This window comes from Cryptotermes secundus, unplaced genomic scaffold, assembly GCF_002891405.2.
Source record: "Cryptotermes secundus unplaced genomic scaffold, Csec_1.0 scaffold1950, whole genome shotgun sequence".
NCBI classification, from domain to species: Eukaryota; Metazoa; Arthropoda; class Insecta; order Blattodea; family Kalotermitidae; genus Cryptotermes; species Cryptotermes secundus.
The window spans coordinates 321,686-347,499 of NW_019721536.1; the positions used below are offsets into that span (position 1 = coordinate 321,686).

The window sequence follows — 25,814 nt, forward strand, 5'->3', positions numbered from 1 at the left end:
ACTGATACACATTTACACACTTTACAAACCCTACACACATCTCTTCACACTGTCACGATTCACTCGTTACAAATAAACTCGGCGACTACTACAATTCAATTCAACTCGTAACTCCCTGATGGCTAGATTTCAACTCAACTCGCAGGCTGCTGCCTTGAGAACTGTTGATAACACACTGACTCTCGCTTGCTGCTCAGCCGGCTTTTATTCCGTTCGCTGCTGCTAGGGTCGCCCGCCACGTCACAGTAGGAAGCGGTGCCGCGTCACCGTGTTTGCGTATAGCCTAGCAACGCTGTTACCTCGCACCGTCTTACGTCACCGCATAGGGGGGGGTGAGGGAGCGCTAACTCATCTGCCACGTCACTGTGGCCTGAATTGCCACGTTGCTGCTGGGTAGGGAGGGGTTCTCCGTTGCGAAACATGTCACAGTAATATTACACCTCTATCTTGAATAAGTTCTGCTGGAATTTGATCACTACCTGGCGATTTATACCGTTTCAATTTTGCAATAGCACTTTTAATATCATAAGGGCTAGGATCAGGTACTAACGGCTCAGCTGTATGGATTTCTGTCTGCCTAACAGCACTGACCCTATGTACATTCAATAACTGAGAGAAGTAGTACAGTATACAAAAACTACATACATACTTTTGTCATTAAGACAGTTAAAAGATTTATATTAATGTACAATGCATAATATGATCAAAATTATAAAACAATAATTGATACAAAATACTTAGGTAATGATATAAAATTATAACATATCAGGGGTACAATTACCAATTTTAATTACATACATGGTTGAAGTATTCCTCTAAGGAATAAAAAGAATTTGAAAGAAAAAATCTTTTTACCCTCAGTTTAAATAGTTTCACATCATTACTCATACTCTTGATTCTGGATGGCAGGTGGTTATAAGCCTTAATACCAAAATAATATGGTCCTTTCTGAAAGATTGTTAGGCGTGATGTGGGAAGGTGCAAATCTGTGGTATGTCTAGTATTAAGATTGTGGGTCTCATAGTTTGAACTGTATAGGTCTCTATTATTTACATCAAACAGAATTATAGAGTATATATACTGTGAGTACATTGGTAATATTTTTAGGTTTTTGAATAGTTCCCTACATGAGTCTCTAGTTCTTACATTCATAATAGTTCTAATGATCCGCTTTTGCATTCTGAAAACATTTATACTAGTTGCTGAGCTACCCCAGAAAATTATCCCATATTCCATGATAGTATGCACATAGGCAAAGTAGATCATCCTTAGGGTTTCCTGTGACATGAGACCTCTTACAGTTCTAATTGCATAGCAAGCTGCACTCATTTTAATTACTAATTTATCAATATGAGACTTCCATGATAATGTTTCATCAATATAAATACCTAGAAACTTAATATTTGGCACATTAGTGATATTCTTATTTTGATGATATATGCTTATGTCTGTTACCAAACTATTTTTAGTCCTGAACAGGAGATGGTGGGTTTTATTAAAATTTAAGGATAGCAGGTTAGCTTCAAACCATTTGTTTATGGCTAAGAATTGTTTATTCATATTAATTTCCAAATTATGAGGGCTCGAATCGGATATTATGATACTAGTATCATCAGCGAATAAAATAATCTTCGCATTATTTGTTATTACTTTGGGTAATTCATTAATATACAATAAGAAAAATAAAGGACCTAATATAGAGCCTTGTGGGACACCATATTTGATGATCTCCCAATCAGAAAAGGTGGTATTATAGGTTGTCCTATTATTTAATACTACCTTTTGGTATCTATTGTTCAAATAAGACTTGATTAATTTTTTAAATACTCCATTTATCCCATAGTATCCCAGTTTATTTAAAAATATTTCGTGGTTAACACAGTCAAATGCTTTCTTCAGTTCCTCCACCTACTCAAAATGTTGTGGGAATCTGCAAGCAGATCACCATTCTCATCCTTCATTACATTACTGATAGGTTGGTAACCCTTCTTAAAGACATTTATTCCTCTCTACAGGTCTCTAATATTCGTGTTCTTACTGTTTGTTGCAAGCTCATTAATTTTCTTTCAGATATTCCCTCTGTTTATTCCTGAAATGCCTGCTGGTTTCACATTTATATTAATCAGATTATCGCCATTTATGTCGCTTGGATCCTTTAAACATTGCAATTTGGCTTCTTTACTTTGGTCTAATAATTTTGAGCATTCTTCATCGAACAATGGCTTATGATTCTTCAGTTCACAACAACCTAGATGCTCCTTGGCAGAAATTTGATATTGTCTATAATAATTCCACAAGCTTTATTAACATCCACCTTGGTGTCAAGTTTTTCAAAGCCTTGAACTTATTTCAGATTTCAAGACGATACTGCTCTTACCATCTACCTCATTTAATTTCTTGAAACTGAACCTCTATATATGAACTCTGTGCGTTGTTTATTTGCTCACTGTCAGCCTTTCCCTAACCTTTGCTGCCACCAGGTAGTGGGTCAGTTATCACAATCTGCTCCTCTGAATGATCGGACATATAGTGACTTGAATGTGTCTCCTATTTATCAAAATGTGATCAATCTCATTGGGTATCTTCCCATCTGGAGATGTCCAAGTAAATTTATTGATGTTATGCTACAGGAACATTGCACTTTTAACAGTAAGATTTTTGGATGTGGTAATGTTTACTATTCTAACTCCATTATCATTATTAATTTCATCCAAATTCTCATTCCCATTTCAAAATGTCTTCCCTTCCCACTTTGGCATTGAAATCTTCTAACAAAATTTTCATGGGTTACTTCTGAAATTTATCAAATGCATGTTCTAGTTCTTCATAGAACCTGTCCTTTATGTCATCAATTTTATCTTCTGTTGGTGCATGAACATTCATAATGATCATATCACACCAGCATATTATATTATATCACTAACAAACTCTACCCTCTTTAAATGCTGATATGATTCTTTTATGTATGAAAAAACCTAATTTGTGATTTGCATTCCCCTTTCCTTAGAAAAATGTACATATACGCACCTGCAGGTGCGGTGGCACCTCCGTCCCATCTGACCTCCTGCATTCCCGCTAAATCAAATTTAGATTTTAAGAGTTGTTCCACCGCTGCCCTGAGTGAACCTGCCCTATACATGCTTCTAACATTCCAAGTATCGAATCTCATGTCCATTTTCTTTCGCTTAGTTCGTTTATCCAGAGGATCCGTTCAGTTCCGAGGCTTTGTGTTCAGGATTACTTTTTATGGTGAGGAATTGCTAGCCCCACGCCCAACCCCCACGCTGGAGGACCACCTCTTGTCAGCTGAGAGCGACTGCTTATTTAATACATTCGCAGCTTCCGTCCATATCTGGAGGGCGTCTCCTCCATTCACAACCTGAGGTCGCGCCATGCCGTGGTGACAAGGGACCCACCTAACATGGCCATGGAGTTAGTAGCTTGTTTTTAAAGTCCTGATTTTTTCTTTTAAAAATGAAGGGGGAGGGGGTTGCCTGTCCTGCAAAAGACAGCAGCACAACACCAGATTTAAATCAGAAAGCTATGCCCTACTGTGCTACTATCAAAAGCGCAACAATGAAGGTCATAAAATTTTAACAGCAGGTTTTAAATATCATTTGATTTTGAGATCTGCGGCATTAAGTATTTTAAATATTATGATACAATCTTCTAGGAAGTGTGTCACGTAGTCAATAAAAGGTAGCAATATCTTATATCATCTATCCTGAAAATGGATGCGGCATGTTCCTCCAAAATATTAGTACTCTCTGTAGATAGTACTACTGTTTTGGAGTCAGATCCCAGACAACCACATCATCCATTTTCTACATAACTTTCGTTACTAAACATAGAAATTACTGACATAAATAATTAAAATGTTTGATATAAACTTCGAAAATTCTGTCATAGTTCCTTTAACGCAATATGCATTTTTGTTTTATTACAACATGATGCTTACACATGTACGCACGCATGCACACTCTCTTACCCCTTTCTCTCTGTCTCTCTCTCTCTCTCTCTCGCATGAAGGCATGCCCATTCCAGAATCACTCCACTGTATTATTTATACATGTTCCTAACTTGCTCTTTCAATAGTTAAATATATCACCACTAAACACCACCTGGCGGTGATCAAAAACTAGAAGGGTGCTAGTGTGAAAAGTGTAGGATCTGAATTAAATACACCTTATGCAACTACTGGCATAAAATATCCAAGGGTGAAAATGTAGCTTCAAACCCAATTAAATTAAGGGTAATTAATGTGCAGTGATTATTAACAGAGAAAAAATACAAACATAAGAAAAATTGTTGAACACTGCAAATATTTCTGCTTAATAATTGTGGATCAGCAGTTTAGTCAGTACCTAGCATGCTCACACAAGAAATTCACAAAAAAACTTACCACAATAATAGTACCTAATCCTAGGCATAGCTAGGCAAAAGAGAAATCGCATTTTCATGTTATATTGTAACAAGGCATCCATAAACATGCTATTATTTACTACAAACCTCTTAAAAATATTTGTTAAAATGTATATAAAATGGACATCACATATACCCTGTGTTTTCTTCTAGATAAAAGGATGCTGGTAGACATGGCGAATTGCTGGGCTATATACTTTATGTTCAACAGAAAAATAAACCTTCAAAATACTGAAGACATGACATTACGTTTAGTGTAGTAAAAAATGAGGATATAAGTCGGATGTACCATTGCATGCCAAAAGAAAAAAGTTCTGTATAATGCAACTTCAGCACGATCCATGCAATAGTTCTGAACTGCATGATGAACACAAAGCTAAAGATCTTAACAGGATTCAGCACTCACAGACCTAAAAGAGAGTAGACACTATACTCCTATAAATCTGAAACTGGTGATTCAAAATAGTTTCTATCAGAAGCGAAATAGAAATTGTTTCCTACAAAACTGAAATTATACAAGCAGTGGAAGGATAAAATCACAGAAAATACTAAAGGAATCATGGAAAGTAAGACAGAATAATACATGCTGTGCTTGTCAGCAAACAAAGGCCAAATCACTCAATAGATATAGTCTCAAAGTCAAATTTGTGCTTCCACCTGTAATTTTGGAAGTGCCTTTTTATTGTGTGGTACCTCTTGCTGTTACTGGTAACATCACATTGGAGTTATACTATTGTCCATGATAACGTGTAAAATATGAGATTTCAGGTTCAGTGAATATTTAATGTGGTAATAAGCTGTAACATAAGGTAATAAAGTGAGTTCAATCTGACAACTTTGTTTATACCATATGATAATACTCTGTGTTCCTTAGCAGTGAGAACTGAGAGAAAACTAGAGTGAGCTATGAAACTGAACACAGCACTGAACATAGCACGCTGACTTTCGACAAAGGCTTTACTTCCAGTTTCTACAGTAAATGTATACTTGTCACATTACTGAGATCAAAAGCATTGTCCTCAAACATAGGCACACTTACTTATAATTAAAACCACTGGGTTATGTAATATGTTTCAGCATTATGAGGTTTACAGATAAGTTAAAAAGATAATAAACAAACTATATACACACATAAATTATTAGCAACATAGTGTTATTCTGTAACAGTGATCCCTACTGATGGGGCATTCTACTCTGAAAAATTACTAGGATGAATCGAGGTATGATAGGTGATTTAATAATTCTGCATCAATTGTGGATACTGTTTTGCACTGAAATATTTGACAAGATGATTATATCTGGCAAAACTGTAAGGACTGTGGAAGGAGTGTCTGTGACCTTCCACAAGATACCATCTTGCATTCATCTGGAAGGACAGAGGAAAGTTAATCATAAGTGTTACAAAAGTTGGAATCCCAGGCGAAATCTGTACTATATGCCTCAAGAATATAACTCAGAAGTGTTGAATTCACTTCCTCAGTCAAGTTCCTGCCTGGCCCACAGCAATAAATATATGTGAACACAGCCAACAAAACACAATCTATAGGACCTCTGCTTCTTTCCAACATATTTTGTGACCTTCTTCATATGCACGTTCGTTTAATTTTGATTTTTCAAGCATACCTTCAGTCATATTTGTGCTCCTTAATGCTTACTTCTGAAGATCTGCTGGTTTTGCTGATGTAACATTTGTCACAATAACACGGGATATTGTACGCACAATGCTTTGTCTGTCGGGCATCTCTAACTGATCCAGTTTTCATAAATGTCCCATAGAGTGTATGTTTAGTTTTAAAAATGGTCCTGGTACTGGAATGGTTTTCAACGCGTCTGAATTTATTGGATATACCTTTAACATATGGTAAATTGACTGTGCCCTGGTACATTGTATATGAAGGATGGTTGCTTCTCAATGGCTTCATTACGGGTATTCATTAAGCATCGGATCATGTTTTAGGTTCTTAATTTCCTTCTTAAAATCCTTCTGATCCTGACATGTGACTCTGTATTGACTGTCTGAACTATGAATCACTTGATATGGGTGGTTGGTTTTGAAGTGCAGATAACGACCTGTATGAGTTGGTTTCTGGTACAATTTCGTGGCCAATTTAGAACCCTTATACATGACCACGATTGTGAATTTGTTGGTAGGTGATGTGGTGAAGAAATTTCTGCAATCTCGCCAGTCCATGTGGCGAAACAATGGTTTTGTGGGGCTCTTGTCGTCGATGTGTGTAGTCTCGTCACTACTCCTATGACAACCCACTTCTTCGGAACAGTTTGTTGGCCCTGAAAAGGACCGTGGCTGCTGAGATGATTGACTGGTGAGGTAGCGCGGCGCGCGCCGGTAAGGAGAAAGGCTAGTGAATGGCGAGTGGCCTGGCCGCAGTGCGGCCGTGGCTGGAGGTTGCTTGGTTGCCGTGCGGCAGCGTGAGTTGGAGGTTGCTTGATCGCTGCGCGGCAAATGGCGGAGGTTGCTGCTGGTGCTGAAAGGCTAGTCGAGCGCGGTCGTAGGAGCCATGAGGCAGTGGCTACGCCAGATGCCCAGTGGGTCGGACCGTAACACGACCACCGGCGAGTCCAGGCGCGGTGCCCCAGTGAGTCGGGTGTGAGAGCGCCGGAGGGCCGAGGCAGTCGTGCATGGCGCAGCCTGCCGATGTCTCCGAAGACCGAGCGCTGGCGACGAAGCCTGCTGGTTGAAGTTGCTGACCACTGGAGATTGTTTCCCATTGTCATACCCTCTGCTTTCTGATACAATTTATCCTCAAACTGGAAGTATATAGTTGTTAAACAGATGTCTAGTAATTTCATTACATCTTCAACTTTTGTGCCATCTGCTGGGAAAGTTATGTTTATCATGTTTTGGGTTTCTCAGGGAGTACTCTCAGCCCATTTTCAGAAGTGTGGTGAAAATGTGAATTGTGTATTGTATAGTCAAGTTCAATTGAGGCTTCGGAATGCAATTCATAAAAAAAAGTCATGGCCAACTGGCAAGAGGGGTTCTGCTTCATCATGACAATGACAGATCCCGTACAGCCCCCAGCAACTCAGGAGAGAATTCAAGAACTACAGTGGGAACTTCTTGAACATTTGCCCAGGCTTGGCCCCTAGTGACTCCCATCTGTGTGGTCCATTAAAAAAAAGACACCATGATTGCAAACGATTCACTGACGACGAGGTTGAAATGGGGTTGCAGAAGTGAGACAACTGTCAAAAGTCTTCTATGGGTATACTGAGGTTTTCGACGAACTGATAAAACAACGGGATAAGGGTATAATGTTGGTGGAGGATATGTACAAGTAAATGTTCATGACTTCTGTGAAGGACGCGTTGAGTGGCAGTGTGAGAATCTGAGAGCTCCTTAATTTAAGTACAAAAGAGCAGTTTCATTCGGTCAGTAGTAAAAATTAAGTGGTTATCTTCTTTAACAAGTGTACTATAGTGAACCTTATATTTAAATTTTTTTCTATACTGAACGTTTTCTTCCTTTTTTTACTCACTCTTAATCCATGCTTAGCTCCTAGGCCATTTTCCGCCATATTGTGAGCTATTAGTATCTGATCTTCCGCTCAACGCTCCTAAAACTGCATTTTTTTAACTTCAACTTTCTGTTAATATAGATTAGTAGTAGAACTAGTAAACACTCTTGTTATTTTATATCTTAAATACGGTGATTTGTATTTTCATAAGCGTACTGGTAGGCCTAACCTACAAGTAGTGTGTTACTTTGTCTTAAGGAAGCTGATTTGTATTTTCGTAAGTATACAGTAGGCCTAACCTACAAGGAGTGTGTTATTTTATATCTTAAGGAAGTCGATTTGTATTTTCACAAGTGTTATTTATATCTTACATAAGTTGTTTGTATTTTCGTAAGTGTACAGTAGGCCTAACCTACAAGAAGTGTGTTATTTTATATCTTTAGTAAGTTGATTTGTACTATTGCAAGTGTACCAGTGGGCCTAACCTAAAATAAGTGTATCATTGTATATAGTGGGCCTTAAAAGATTTGTGCCAGCATATACTCTTGTAAGTTCTAATCACAAATTAGACTCTTTAAATATATCTGTTAGTTAGTACTGAATTATAAGTTAACATAAGTGGTAATAATGACCACAAGGGGTAACGACTTATCAGGTAAATGTGGGGCCTGCAGAAGGAAGGTTAGCCAGGGGACAGGATGTGAGGACTGTGGCCTGTGGTTTCATTGGGAGTGCTCTGGCACCAATAGTGATTTGGCCATATTACCTTGGTACTGCAACTCCTGTGTGCAAGCCAAGGTAATAAAGAAACAAGAGGAGACTATCTTGAGTTTGAAAAGGGAGCTGGAACTTGCAAGAACTGAGATTGACCTCTTAAAAGGGGAATTAAATTTAGTAGATAATTGTCCTGAAGAATTTAGGACTGTGTCCAACTCCCGAAGAAAACTTAAAAAAGTTCCTTCTTCACTAGATGTTAAGTTAGCTTTAACCAATCGATTTGAACCTCTAGCTATGCTAGGGCCTCAGACTGATGGTGACGCTATAGATCAGCCTGTGTTAGAGGCTAAGCCTAAGCGTAAGATTCTAGTGCTGGGTAGCAGTCATGGTAGGGGTATCGGGCAGAGGCTACAGAAAGCAATGGGAGATGCATATGCTGTGACCAGCATATTCAAGCCCAATGCTGATCTGAGCAATGTCACTGGGGACATTGGAAAATTGTGCAAAGGTTTTAGTAAGGAAGATCAGGTAGTTATAGTTGGGGGGCCAGGTAACAGTTTGGAGAGAAACCTCAATTATCAAATTGAGAAAGATTTAAGTGACATTGCCCAGAAAACTAGTCACACCAATGTGAGGTTTGTTGGTCTTTTCTGGCGACATGACAAGCCATGGATTAACAGGTGTGTAAGGGAGATTAATCTTCGGCTTGAGCGTTCGCTTGTGGAGGTCGGCGCGGCCCACATTGATGCGATTGATGTCTCTTCAATATTGAGGAGCGAACATACTGTCCATGGTTTGCATCTTAATCCTCGAGGCAAGGACAAGCTGACGCGACTCATTGCAGAGAGCATTAAGGGCAGACACATTCCAGTTGTCATGGGTGTTCAGAATCATTTTTTAGGATAAAGAGTGCAAGTAAAGTTTATCAAGTAAAAGAAATTGCAAAAGAAACTAATCTTTCAGACAATAATGTTAGTGAACCAATAGAAATCGGAAAAGGTAATTGCAGTCTACTAAATTCAGTGAATAATAAAGTACTAAGAATATTCCATCAGAATATAAGAGGATTGAGAAACAAAACAAATGAACTAATAAGCTCCATGAATTCAAATCTTCCACACATACTGTGCCTTACTGAACATCACATGAAACAGCTGGAATTAGAACATCTTCACTTAGAAAATTATAATTTAGGTGCTAGATACTGTAGGAAAACACTGGAGAAAGGAGGAGTGAGTATTTTTGTACATGAAAACCTAAAATTTACTAAAATAAATTTAGAAGATTATTGCAAAGACCAGGATCTGGAAGCATGTGCTCTAAAGTTAGACTCTCCTTTTTCTAATATTTGTATACTGACTTTATATAGAGCCCCATCTGGAAACTTCAATCACTTTATAAATAGATTAGAAACCATCCTAAATGTACTGCATAGTTCAAAAGTTGAATTTATAATTTGTGGTGATATAAATATAAACTATCTCATCGACAGTAATAGGAAACTAAATTTAGACTCTTTGTTATCATCTTACAATCTCTCCAGTACTGTTAACTTTCCCACAAGAGTTCAAAATAATTCTAGTTCAGCGATAGATAATATATTCATTGATAACTCAAAATTAAGAGACTATACTGTAGGACCCTTTATAAATGGCTTATCCGATCATGATGCTCAACTCATAGAAATAAATAATATTGACCTTCAGCCCAGTAATCAACAATATCAAACAGTAAGGAAAATCAACAAGCATACGATGGCAGATTTTGTCACAAAATTAAGTAATGAATCATGGGACAATGTATTTGACAGCAATAATATTGATTCTAAATTTAATTGCTTTCTGAACACATACTTGAGGATCTTTTATTCAAGCTTTCCCTTAAAAATAGTCAAAAATGAAAATAAAAACAAATCCACCTGGATAACAATTGGAATAAAAACTTCATGTAAACACAAAAGACAACTATATTTGGCCAGTAGGGACAGTAATGATCCAAGACTAAAAAGTCACTACAAAATGTACTGTAAAATTTTGTCAAAAGTCATTAAAGAAGCCAAACAGAATAACTATAACAGCCAAATTCTAAAATCAAACAATAAAATTAAAACCACCTGGGATATTGTGAAAGTTGAATCAGGAAAGAAATCTGTTAATGAAGACGTACAAAGTTTGAATATTGAAGGGAAGTCCACTAACAATCCACAAGCTATCGCAAGTGCATTTAATGAATATTTCCTTTCATTAGCTGAGAAAACATATTCCAATAATAATAATAATAATAATAATAATAATAATAATAATAATCCAATATACTATCTGTCTCGTGCCTTTAACAATTCATTTCCAAATATCAATCTCAAATTCTCAACAAGGAAGGAAATTGAAAACATTATTAAATCCCTTAAGCCCAAAAATTCACATGGATATGATGAAATCTCTACCAAATTACTTAAAGCAAGCTCTGTTTACATCAGTTCACCCTTGAATCATCTATGTAATAAATCTTTATCATCAGGTACTTTTCCTCAACGCTTAAAATACGCTATAATGAAACCACTTTTTAAAAAAGGAGAGAGAAAATGCATCTCTAATTACAGACCAATATCCATATTGACTTCATTCTCAAAAGTCTTTGAAAAAGTTATGTATAATAGACTACTTGAACACTTAAATTCTAACAACATATTAGTCAAAGAGCAATTTGGATTTAGGAAAGACCTAACAACAGAAAAAGCAACCTATGAACTAACTAACGATATTTTAAGTGCTCTCAATGACAGATTAATTGTGGGAGGGATTTTCTGTGATCTAGCAAAAGCTTTCGATTGTGTTAATCATGATATCTTACTATCGAAATTAAATTTCTATGGAATAACTGGCAAAGCTAATGAATGGATCAAATCATACCTCAAAAACAGGTATCAAAGAGTTGAAATAAATAATAAAAACTCCAGTCATAATGCATTTTCAAACTGGGGAATTATAAAGCACGGTGTTCCACAAGGATCAATTTTAGGTCCCTTACTTTTTCTTCTCTACATAAATGATCTATCTAAAACCATCAACAATAAATCTAAACCAATTCTATATGCAGATGACACTAGTATAATATTTAAGAACTCTAAATTTGAAAACTTTAAAAATGACATAAATATTGTATTTGAAGCCTTAAACAGATGGTTCGAAGCCAATTTACTCTCATTAAATTTTGATAAAACCCATTACATATCATTCACAACTAAAAACAACCACCAAATTGATCTGGACATCAGTTATGCCAACAAATTAATCTGTAAAGTACTTGATACAAAATTCCTTGGAATACATGTAGACAGTACACTGTCTTGGAAAATACATATTGAACAAATTATACCTAAATTAAATGCAGCTTGCTATGCGATGAGATCAATTAAGCCTTTTATGTCACAGGAAACATTGAAGATGGTTTACCATGCCTACTTTCATTCTATTATGAACTATGGATTAATATTTTGGGGGAACTCTTCACATAGTGTAATAATTTTTAAAATACAAAAGAATATAATTAGAATCATTACAGGATGTAGAAGTAGAGATTCATGTAGAGAATTATTTAAGAAATTAAAAATTCTACCTCTTCAATCGCAATACATATTATCGCTTCTCTTATTTGTTGTTTACAACAAAGATAAATTCAAATTAAATTCTGATGTCTATAACATGAATACTAGACAAAAATATAACTTCCACCTACCCTCATCAACTTTATCAGTATATCAAAAAGGAGTCTACTTTACTGGCATAAAAGTGTTCAACAATCTGCCACAAAGTATTAAAAACTTGGGCAATGATACTAAAAAGTTTAAATCAGAGTTAAAGAATTATCTACATGCTCATTCCTTCTACTCTTTAGATGAATACTTCAATGTAAATAATATTAATTTTTAAGCTAAAATTGCCTGTACTTATGTACGTAACCTTTTGACTTGTTCTGTATCCAAAGGTACTAACCTACTTACGATTTATAGAATGTAAATAAATTCAATTCAATTCAATTCCCAGGTTCGAGTATCGCGTATTTTTACATATTATACCCATTTGTGACTTATTTACTGCATCTTCCTCGTATATACAAAGAAACACAGGCATCGGACAAGAATGATTCGAAGGTGAAGTAAGTGCAATCAGGACTGGCCAGAGCAAACCCGAAAAAAAAAAAAATATGCTAAATAAAGAGTCAAAGGGAGTCATGGTAGTGGGTAACCGGAAAGCCCGGAATCTTCATAAAATATTTTTAAGTTGAGAGAAAAACGACCTCAAGCGAAATTTTTAAGCCATTTAATATACTGTAATTTGTTTATCCCTCTCTTCAATGCCTTCCCAGGACTTCCCAAGGTTTGGACTCTTGGTACACCGACGAAGAAAAGAAAACTGGCCTCTAGGGTAACTTAGACGCACGACATAAATGTAATTTCCGCAATCGGTCCTTTGCCATATCAGTCTTGTAATATAAGTGTCAGACTCGGTCTCCTGTTAGCTACTCAATAACTATAATTTCCTGTCGCAAATAACGTCTTAAACATGTGGTACTATCAGGATGCAAAATTGTTATTCAAAGTTACGTGCGTGTCCTAATAATATGAGTCCCATTTTATATTGGTGTATGAGAGGGCCAAAATCAGATGAAAGAAACGTATACATTCAGCAGTGAATGGAACAGATTTGTTTCCTCTCTGATAAGAGAGAGTCCGTGTGTTAGTTGTGTCGTGCCACATATTCAGGAATCAAGAAATCAATGTCAAAAGGAATTTTTAAAAATTAACCACATGGGTTCTGACATACATTTCCATCTCAATTCTGATGCAAAGGGGGGAGTGGGCATAATGTGAACTAAAGAGTGAATTCTCGTTTCAACAGTTTGTCTTTACTAGACCTGTTCAATAATCGAAAAGGGGAACGGTGTCATTCATTTTTATTAAAACGAAAGAAAAAATTTGAGGACGGATAAGTAGTCAAGGGTTAGATGCTGTTTGTAGTAGTATATTCTGTTATCAGGTTCTGGAAACTAATCAGAAGTCGTGTCATCAATTAAAGATGTCCTACTGTCAGCTAACACAATGACATAATCTTAGAGATTTTGAAATTAAATCTAGGACTGCCAAGGCAAAAGCTGCATTTAGCAAGAAGAAGAATCTTTTCACCAGCAAATTGAACTTAAATTTGAGAAAGAACCTAGTGAAATGCTACATTTGGAGCATGGCTTTGTATGGGGCTTAAACTTGGACACTAAGGGCAGTAGATCAGAAACAACTGGAAAGCTTCAAAATGTGGTGTTGGAGAAGGATGGAGAAGATCAGTTGGACCGATTATGTGAGAAATGAAGAAGTGTTACTTAGAGTCAGTGAGCAGAGGAATATCTTACATGAAATAAGAAAACGGAAGGCTAATTGGATTGGTAATATCTTACGCAGTAACTACCTCCTAAAAGAAGTTATTGAAGGAAAGATACAGAGGCGGATAGAAGTGACCAGAAGACAAGGAAGAAGACGTAAGAAGATGCTGGATGACCTTGGGGACAGAAGAGGATATTCTCATTTGAAGGAGAAACTCTAGATCGCATTAAGTGGAGGAACTGTTTTGGAAGAAACTGTGGACCTGTCGTCTGACAGATTAATGACCCAAAACACGTGAACACATATGTGGCTGGCAACTGCCCATATGACAGTAATAGTAAGCATGGTCTTCAATGATAGTTCGAATAATTCTTGTTTGGAAGACAAAACGAGAGGGGGGGGGGTACTTCTAATATCTTCAAACACTATGGTTCTAATATCAATCTACTGCCCCACAAACGTGTGTTCGTAATTAATGAAGCACCTGTAATGACAGGGAGCACAAATGGATTTGTAGATCTGTGCAGGAAAGAAGAATCAATCCGAGTCTCCATCGCATATGACAATGTTATTCATCAAGAAGCTGTGTGTATAAAAGAGATAAATTTTGAACGTGTGATTAACGTGGTAACCGAAATAATACACTCAATTTCTTGCATAAGCTTGAAACAGGTTTTCAAAGCTCTAATGGAAGGCGTCTCCGATTAGACTCCATGTACTTACGTCCATTGACTGAACACGGGCAACGTCGTTTCAAGATTCCTTGAATTCACTCCACAGATTCAAGAATTTGTGGAATCCAGAAATGAGAAATACGAGGAACTGACTGACGCATACCAGTTGCTTGATATAGCAATCCTCACAGATCTAACTTTTAGACTTAAAGGGAACATTCTTGAACTCTAGGGGAAAGATAAAACACATTGCTCAAATGATTACTTCAATGAGAACACGAGTATTTATGGATGTAGGAGGGGAAGTAAAAAATTATCTGCACCTTCGCCATAACAGAACTTTAGGATTGTCACACTACCTTCTGTGCATGCATGATTACAGTTGGTACTACTGGGTACTACTGTAATCGAGAAGTTTAAAGGCTGCCGGACAAGTGTGACGCACGAAGAGGGTGCAGTACGCCTGTCAAACTCCCCGACGGACGAGAAGACTCAACAAGCTCGAGAGATGGTACTGGCGAACCGGCAAGTTACCATCGATGAGGTAGTGTGTTCTCTGCATATTAGCCATGGTTCTGCCTATCAAATCATCCATGACGAGCTCGGCTTCCATAAAGGCTGTGCGAGATGGGTGACTTACCGTAGAGCACAAGCGCAAACGTGTCGAGATCTGCCAACGCTTACTTGACTGCTACAACAATGAAGGCAAAGAACTTTTGAGCAGAATAGTCACAGGAGATGAAACGTGGGTCCATCACTATGAGCCAGAATCCAAAAGCCAGAGTATGGCGTGGAAACACCCGGGATCACCAACGAAGAAGGAATTCAAGAGTCTGTCTTCTGCGGGAAAGATGATGCTAACCGTTTTTTGAGACTCAAAAGGAAGACTAACCGGAAAAAGGGTGTACAGTCAACAGTGCAAGATACAGTGATTTGCTGGCCAAGAATCTGAAGCCACCAATTTGCACCAAAAGCCGAGGCCTATTGTCGAAGAATGTATCGTTGTTGCATGACAATGCACGCCCATACACGGCTGGCCAGACCGTTGAAACCATAACCATTTGGGTTTCGAGGTGCTGGAACATCCTGCCTACACCACAGATCTCGCACCTTCCGACTATCATCTCTTTGGACTGTTCAAAAATGTTTTACAAGGTCGTCGATTTTTCCACGGACAAAGAAGTGAGGAGAGTGGTGAATAAATGGTTGCGCGACTAACCGAAACCCTTCTTTTTGGAGGGAAAACGCAAGCTTGTGAACCGCTGGACCAAGTGCATCGAAAAGGAAGGAGACTATATAGAAAAATGACGTACCTGTTCACCCTTACTTATGTGTATATAAATTGGAATAACAGGGGTACGGATAATTTTTGACTCCCCTACGTATTAATGGCACTTAAACATAATGAAGAGGGCATGTGTTTTTCTTTAGCTGATTTCTGCATGATTCTCGTATTGAATTCAAGTGCCCTTCTAGGTGTCCGCAGCAAATAATGGTTGGCGACTCCTGCTCTACATGAAATGTCAGCTATTGAGCAACTGGTCCATTGGGCCTTTATCGGGTTAACCTGGCGTTAGTAAGGTGGGGTTCCACAGACGCAGAAGGTTTTAAATTGAGCACGATTTTTTAAGAACGAGTTGCAGTGAGTCGCGCTTCAGTGGATCCACAGCAGTGCAACGTGTCATTATACATCGAACCAATGCACAGGTAGAACACATCGAACATATATACGCACAGACAAAAACGCATATGTCATATTTTATGATCATATAATGACACATTGGAAATATGCACACCCAATGCATCCCACAGTAACAACCAGTACATCATAAAAACTTGCCTCTGGGTTCTACGACCAGGCTTACTACGTTGAAAGCTTCTAGCAACAAAGATCTACAAATGACATAACATGCTCAATTCTGCACTGTGGCATTGAAACCTTAGAATTAATTTTTCATACATACTTCTTAAGCTCCCATACTTAATAGGTTTTAATATTTGAAAATATTTTAAGTATTTTTACTATTTCCGTAATATATTCAACACTTACATCACATAATAAATCTTGACACATGGTATATATTTAATTTTTAATATTTTAACTTTTAATCTTAGGTTTTATTCTCTATTTTAATTGTAATACCAACTTGAGGAAATTCTCTGTTGTTATACAATACAAGTTGCACTGGTATGGATCCATATCGGTAGTTCAGTAACTAACCATATTCCTTTATTTACTGTCTGCTGATAGTCTTCTATGGCCGAAACACATAACAGAAATAAAAAGTCTGATTGTAAAATATTAAAAGTGAGTATATCTGTTGTGTGAGGGTTAACCTAATTCCTATATATATATATATATATATATATATGTGTGTGTGTGTGTGTGTGTGTTTCAAAAACACAACAGGATGCAACCAATGAAGATAGTTCTGACAGAATGAGACAACGTTTGTTTAAACTTTTTCGACTTGTTTGGTGAATGTGTGTATCCACTGCTTTCATGCTCATATTCACAAATGAAACCCAGGATTTAACACCTGTTATGATGTGACTGAAAAATTCATTGCCATATTTGTGGTATGGCTCTAAATCGTCAAAGCCAAAGTCATTCTCTGTGTTTCGTGCCCACCCGTGAATATTTTTGGAACACATTTTGCGCAAAACCTGTGATAATCAGAAATAGAAGAATGCGTGAAAGTTTTGGAAAGTCACACGAATGTTCTGAAATTGTGAAACGCCGTCTTCCCCAAATATTTTGGTTAACACTTTGAACAAGATCACCACTCACTACTGATGGCTGGTCGACCACTTCGCTCTTGATCGTGAACACCTGTTCGCCCATCTTTGAACATTCTACGCCATCATCTCTTCCTTCACTCATTATATCTTGGTCATAAACCGCGCATAATTCATGTTGGATTTCCCCAGAAAACATGTTTTTAGCGTGAAGAAAGAGGTAACAGCGCGAATTTCGTAGCTTGCGGCATTATCAATCGCAGAACATAACTCACACTGTACAAACAAGAACGTACACTAGATGACAACGAAGAAAGCAGTTTTCTGGGATTTGGCACCGTGTATATGTGGTGTTAACCGACGTTTCGGAAGAACGTATCNTTCATAGTCACCGCCGTGAAAACCTCAAATCTTACACTAGATGACCAGTTATGTGATTGTTTACAAGGCAATGAGTCATATCACACCACATCGCATGTGCGAGCTTTCCCCCGCTCCCACATTATTTACCTAAATAAACGGAGTTTACTTTCTGAGAAGCAATAGTATGTGGGTGTGTGTACACATACTAGCGGTACCCGGCCACACGTTGCTGTGGCTCAGTCTGGTTAAATGGAAAAGAAAGAAAAGAGAAAGCGCACATTTCTAATATGTTTAATTTCACAATGGTTGTGGGTATACAATATTTTTTGTTGTTCCATTGTCTGTGCAGATATAGAGATTGTCTGGTTTGCCGACTCTAGAACATGCAACATATAACTGTCCATGTGAGAAGCAATCTGTGCCTAGATCTAAACCGCACAATTCTAAAGATTGGCCCTGAGCTTTGTTGATGGTGAATGCAAACGCCTATCGAATTGGGAATTGCAATCTCTTAAATTGAAATGGCACATCCGTTGAAATCATAGGAATGCGAGGAATGAGGACATCTTCACCTTTGAAAGGTCCTGTCAAGATTGTTGCTTCTACGACGTTGCTCAATAATTTTTTACTGCAAGCCGCATGCCATCGCAAAGTTTTGGCTGGTTGATATTTCGTAACATGATAATTGGCACGCCTATTTTTAATTCCAGTAGGTGCGGTGGCATCCCCGGCAGATTGAGTGAATTCAAAAATTCTGTTGGATAATTAACCGCTTCATCTGCTTCCACAACAGTGTCGACGGACTTGTATGGGACTGCCTCGCAGTGAATGTTAGACTCAATGATATGGTTAAGTTCGTAGACGTCTTTGTTCTTGGCCGCAAGAATAGCTCGTTCACTAAGCCAATCGTGATTCTCATAATTGATTTGAATATTGGGAAATACTTTTTCAACCAATTCTTCTTTTGACATCACTAAATTGCAGAAGTTAGGAGGCAATGAAATTCGTCCTGAGGTCAGATCAACCGGCACCTTTCCGTTCCCAATTTCCAGCAACTGATGTGAGATTATATCAGCTGATCGATCGTTTTGGAGCTGGACACGCATATTTGTAGTTAATTTTAACGTCTTTATGTGTCGCCACAAAGTAGAGTATTTCAGGCTAGCACTTATTTCGTCCGCTGGTGTCGATCGAGGAATTATTCGGTGTAAGTTCTAGAATCATATAGGTGTCATTACTGTGTATGTTCTGTTCTGTGGGAAACTGTGTACATCTTAAATAGGTTGCTAACACTTCCTTTATTTTCTATATTACTTATTGGATTGTTGCTAATTATAAGTGCTCTGTGATTCTGGGCGTATAAGGAGAAATACAACTTATTTATTGGGCCGTCACAAGACAACAAAAGAAAAGTATAAGGGGAAGTAATCTTCAACTGTTCCACCCATAAATGTTTTCTAATGTAAGCTGCAACTTGTAGAAAACAGACTCTGAAACTCAGGTTGCTGTTAACCTTGTGCAGTAATGCTCGAGACTTTATTTTTAGTGACTTGGTTTGAATACTGGCTGAAAAATGGTTATGCTGAGGTTTTTCATAGCTTTCCTCAATCCCTCCAGTAAAATGTCAAGGTAGCAGCTCTATTAGATCGCAGTCACTTGCCTGCAGATTGTCAGCAATTCACTACTCAACATTAATAAACACTGCCAGGCAGCAAACTGCACTTTGTAAAGAATAAAAGCAGGAATGCATGCGGAGTTTGTCATTTGACGGAGCTAAACTATGTCAGTTTTTCTCGATAGATTTCTTATTGATCCTACTGTTCTCTCATTAGTTCCTTAACCCTCACCACACCTCATACAGAAAAACTGCAAAATTAAATATACCCTGCAGTCATTGCACTCAAACACAGCATATAAGCATTTAAATAAATGTGTTTGGAAGCACGGGAATACACAGAATTCAAATGGGGCAGCAAAGCAGGTAAATTAAAATCGTAAATTTTCTAATTAAATTATACATTATTTAAAAATCTCAGTTTACACCATACAGAAAGCAATTATTCTTCTGGATGTTGTTTAGGGAAATAACTTCTGTTTATTCTGAGAATCATATAAAACACATATATACTCTGTGGGCAAAATTCCAACTTCATGTTAAATCAGGTACACATAGCAGTTATGACTGATTAACGTCACAGCCAACTGAATCATTCACACCTCTGGTAGAACACATACAATTATATCAAAGAGTAGTACATGTAGGATAGGATATACAAATTGTCTTTTCTTCCAAGTTAAAAGTGTAAGCAGTTCAACTGTGGGAACTTCCCACAGTCCAACAGACTACTCCTTCGGTCACAAACAGACAGTCCTTACTCCCAGGTAATATCAAGTCACACTGCGACCAACAGTCAGTCAGTATCATTAGTATACAGCATTTGCTATCCGGCAACCTGAAGACCAACACGAGCGCTGACAAATCAGTGCTCACAATCACTAGCTCCGCCCAACAAGCATGGTATAAAAGGCGGAGCTCAAAACTGGCTAAATTCGGCAAGAAAGGCGGAACTGCCGTTGCAATTAGAGAAGGCATTCCCCATAAACATGTAGACCTACAATCCCTTGTTACAGTAGATGCGACAGGGGTCTGCATACCAATTGGTAACAGTGAAGTACTGCTTGCAGCTGACATCACTGAGCTCTTAAGCTTCAGACATAAGTCTATTTTGGCAGGTGATTTGAATGCTAAACATCAATCTTGGTACAGCAGAGTTTCCAACCCCTCAGGTGAGAAAATCATGGATTAGTTATGGGCGAATTCGAAATTTTAGCACCACAGTGCCCCACTCATTATTCCCCTGAGGAAAATGATGACATGCTGGACATTGTGGTCCACAAAAATACCAGAGTGTCAGATGTCATCGTCTCTGATATTTTGGATTCAGATCACCTACCAACAGTATTCCACATACTGGCTCACATTAAAATTAGGAATCTTTCAGAACCTATTGAACAATTTACAGATTGGGAGTGGTTTCAAAGCCTCACTCTGAGTTAATATCACCTAAACAAGAAATTAAGTCGGGGGTAGAAGCCGATAAAGCGGCACGCTACTTTGTAGCCTCTATTGCTTCAGCGTATAGGTTGTCGACATGTAAAGTTACACTTTCGGACATAAACAACGATCTTCCTGGTCTCGATCATTTGATAAAATAAAGCAGAGGCTACGAAAATTGTGGCAAGAAACCAGGGGTCCAGCGTGTTAAACGGCAGTCAATTTGGTCACCAAATCATCAGACGAATGACCCGTAAAAAGGCTCTTGAATGGTGGGAAAAAAAATAGGTAACGCTGAAGTCACACCTCAGAGTATATGGCCCATTACGAAATCTCTCTTAAAGAGAGACGGACCAAGACACCAACTTCCAATCATGGTTCTTCTGGCCTTAAATTTCACCCTTCTGAAAAAGCCAATACAATTGCCAACCGTTTGGAAATTCAGTTCACCCCGCATGATCTGTGCGACGATAACCATGACGGCGGGCGGAAGCTAGAGTTAAGGCTCTGCTCCATACAGTAGACAACCCCCTCAAAGAAAAAGAGCACGTAACACACAGAAATTACGTAGGTCATACCAAAAGTCATGAGCAAATTTTTTGCATGCAACCTGGGAACAGCAGACGAAAGAGAGTATGGTGGTAGGTGGAAGCACCTGTTGTGTTAACCTTGTATGTCTTGTGACGTCAATAGCTTGCAGCACGTGACCAGTATCACTCCTAACAAATTGGCCGACAACGACGTCATTTTGCCAGCGTGCTGTCATCGAATTTCTTGTGAAACAGGAAATCCCTGCTGCAGAAATTCACCAGAGACTTCAGGGTGCTTACGGAAGTGTGTGCATGGGTGCGAGCAGTGTTCGAAGATGGGTGATACATTTTAAAGATGGGAACACCAGCATTGAAGATGAGCCTCGGAGCGGTCGTCCTCGAACAGCCTCAACTGAACGCAACAAGAAAAGAGTGGATGAGATCATTGAAGATGACAGGCGTGTGACTATTACCACAATAGCCCGAAAACTTGGAACAGGGCACAGTGCAGTACAGGAGATGATTGAAAGCTTGGGCTATAGGAAAGTTTGTGCTCGTTGGGCCCCACGGTTATTGATCGAAGACCACAAAGGTCAGCGAAAAGCCATCACCTCAGATCTGCTGCAGAGATATCGACATGAAGGCGATGATTTCTTGCTCTGTATTGTGACAGGTGACGAAAGCTGGTTTCACCATTTCGAGCCTGAAACGAAACGGCAGAGTACGGAATGGCACCATTTGCATTCTTCATCAAAAGGAAGGCAAAGACAGTGCCATCAGCTGCAGAGGTGATGGGGACAGTCTTCTGGGATGCATAGGGGTTTATTCTCGCTGAATTCCTGGAACCTGGGCAAACCATCAATGCTGTTCGTTATGTCTCGTCGCTGCACAAGCTCCGTCATGCATTGAGCGATAAATGTCCGGGACGAAACATCATCATCTCATGACAACGCTCGCCCACACGCCGCTCGTCTCACATTGGAAGCAACTACAAAAATGGGGTGGGAAGTTCTTCTACACCCCTCCTATAGCCCTGATCCGGCACCCTCCAACTACTATCTTTTCGGATTTGTGAAGAATCAGCTGCATGGACAACGTTTTGAGACAAGGGAGGCAATTCAGAAAGCAGTGCGTTAGTGTCTTCGGAAGGTTGGAACAAAATTTTTGAGAAGGGTCATTTTCAAACTCCCAGAACGCTGGGAGAAATGTGTACAAAGAAGTGGCGATCATGTGGAGAAATAAAAAATGTCTGTAGATTGATGTGGTGTATTTGGTTTGTCAATAATAAAGGATGTTACTTTACAAAAAAATGTTGCTCATGACTTCAGTACGACCCTCATAATAAATTACTTGAAATTGAGAAAGGCCTGTGCAATTGATGGAATCCCAAATGAATGCCTCAGGCACCTTCCAAGGTGACCATTCGTTCACCTAACCCATTCTTCCAATCACTGTTTTCGGCACTCTCATTTTTCAAATCCTTGGAAGGAAGCACACGTAATAACTTTAAGTAAACATGATAAGGACCCGAAATTCCCTCAACATTTAAGCCCCATTAGCCTCCTGTCCACAGCAGGAAAACTATTCGACAAAATGATTTTGAAATTACTCCAAGAACATACTGAAGAAAGAGGCCTGCTCATCGCAAGCCAGTTGGGTTTCCGTGCAAGTCACAGAATGACACTTCAATGTATGAGACTGACGGACCATGTGGCTCTTAATTTCAACTTCGAAAAATTCTTTGATACCATATGGCACACAGGTTTTCTGTATAAGTTACCAAAATTGAAATTTTCGAACAGATTGACCAAGCTTATTGGGTCGTTTCCCTCAGCAACGCAAATTCAGAGTTTGAAGGCGAAATGTCAAAGCGAAGGGTAATGTAAGCAGGGGTGCCACAACGCTCGGTCCTGTCTCAGACTCGTTTGAATTAGTATATTAATGATGCCCCCAAACACATGGTGTTCACCTGGTCTTCTTTGCCGATGACACCTGTCTGTATGCGACAGATTGGAAGGAGGGTTTTATTATCAGGAAGGTGGTGTGAGAGCTGCAATATAAATATTAATGAGGCTAAGACTCAGGGGGTCTACTTCTCTAGTAGTCGTACGGAGCCCGAGTCTTCTCTTATGCTAAATGGACGAAATATTCCATTTGTATATAGTGCAAAATATCTAGGTGTAATATTCCATAAGACAGTTAAATGGAGCCTACACATAGGATGGATCGAAGCCAAGGCCTTCAGAACATTCGTTACAGTGAGCGATTGAGCGGTAACATTAAAATTACCCTAAACAAAGTTCTCACTAGATTCATACTGACTTATGTTAGTCTCGCCTGGTATTTGCAGCAGACATCCATCTAATGAAATTGCAGTGTATGCAAAATAAGGTTTTGCTGTACTGAGCTTGGACTGACAGAGGCCTTGTATATATTGCGCATCACAGTAGACATTAAGAGTCAATTTGTAAATAGGTGTTCATACTGATAATTTTCTTAATACTATAGACTATAACTGACAAATAACCGACCCGACCTCTCATCAGAGAGAGTGCACCGCAAGGACAGACAGTAACTTTCATAGAAGAAGAAACATCTGGTCATGAGCCCCGGCAGTCACAATGTGGCTTAAACATGAGGGTAGCACATGTCACATCAGTCACCGCTACAGTGTCATTAAGAGATCAACGCAGCTGCAACTCTCCAGTGCCATCACCGCACCTTAACTCCGCCAGTGCACACCAGCCAGGCAGACTCGCAACTATCCCGTCAGCTCGCAAACACCGAGCTGCAGCAAAGGAAGAACATCAATCCTCCAGTAGCACTCTCATCACTAGACCGGGCTAGCCGCTACAAAAGGGAGTATGCACTGGCATTATTCAGACACGCTCCCCTCTCTAAGAGCATTTATTGTTATATATCTACGTGGTTATCACAGCGAACATCGACATCCCACAAGTGATTTGAATGATATGTGTGTTGGACAGAGTGGTTTTACAGATTTCTTTTTATTTAGTGTGTTCATGGCCAAATTCAGTTCGTGAAGGTGGTATCAGTAAAGTTCTTTGCCTGACCACGGATGTGCGCAGTGTTGTGTGAAACATGAAAGCAAGCAGTTAAATTTAGTGTATACCAAGATGGTGGATGTCCCAGTACCGGGATTCTGGAAATACTGGACACAAATGCTAGCATCACTAAACTCTAAATGTCATGCAATCATGAATAAATATGCAGAAGCACCTTCTGTAGTACAAGTATACGGAGTACTTAGTGACATTGAGAACATTGCCAGATACACACCAGCTTAAGTGAACCTTTATTGTTAAGAGTGCTCTAGATGGGAAGCCGCTTTTTAGCGCTCTCTGTGGCATGTACACGGTAACACTGAATGAAGGCTGTTCTGAAAGTGAGTGAACAGGAAGCACATAATGGTGCAGTGAATAAAACCTAAGTGGAATCAGTGGTCCAGGGCGACTACTTCCATGAAGTAAATAGAGGCAAGAGGCTTATCTCTAATAACACCTCGCTGACAGGCAAGACTAAACCAGTTCCAACATCTGCTGTCAAGCTTCCTCCAAAATTAGTGTTAACTCGCAACTTCTTTGCACCTATAAGAACTACTGACATGGACATGGAGACTACTGAAGCAGAAAACTCACTAGTGGAGCAGGAGGCTCTGAGAAAACCAGGTAGGCCACCAAGAACAGTGGTGACTTCTACCACAAACCTCATTTGACTCCAAAGTGACTTAAAGGCCACAGTCATGAAATCGTACCTGGAGAAAAAATATTCTTCGCTACTTTAACTTATCCCCAAATTCTGGAAACATCAGAGCAGTAATCTGTCACCTTCCCCTAGACATATCAGCAAAAGATATTTCCAAGAGCCCTGAAAACTTCCAAAGGACAAACCCTTATGTAATACCTCCCCTGATTCCTTTACCTTAAGAAGAAACATAATTATCATCAAAGCAGAGTTATACAGAGTTCAGACTGGTCTACTGAAGAAACAAAAATTTATGTGCACTGTAGTTATAGTGATCTAGAGAATGTAAATTAGTGAGACTGTTATAGTTATTTGCAGTTACAAGTTATTAGCATTAAATATATCCAGTTATGAAATCAAACCCTGTGTCTTGTCACTGCTAACATGTGATGGTATCAAGTGGTCAGTTACTGCAACAGGAAGATTAAATACAATATTTTGGAGGAATTTATTGCCTCCATCAAAAAGCAAGTCATGCAAGAAACCAAAAGAATCCTTTAGCAAGTAGCTTGTTTCTTGCTTGGCATACTCTTTCGCCCTGAAGATGTAGGCAGTACATTCTTCCGATATACTGGTGGACTTATAATGGACTACATGGTGTTATATCCAAGTAGATATTAATTTTCATAGTCACAGCTGTGAGAAATTCATGTATGTGGTCATTACATGTATGCATATAGATGTACCTAAAGATTA

The 25,814-nt window shown here is 38.7% G+C and overlaps 1 protein-coding gene across 1 annotated transcript in view; it reads right to left on the minus strand.

Annotated features, from left to right (window-relative positions):
- Positions 1-25,814, minus strand: part of LOC111875582 (popeye domain-containing 2-like) — a 100,819-nt gene that overhangs the window by 27,412 nt on the left and 47,593 nt on the right. The window contains exon 5 of the mRNA XM_023871933.1: positions 4,403-4,432. Coding sequence (XP_023727701.1) covers positions 4,403-4,432 — 30 coding nt within the window. The remainder of the gene's footprint in view (positions 1-4,402; positions 4,433-25,814) is intronic.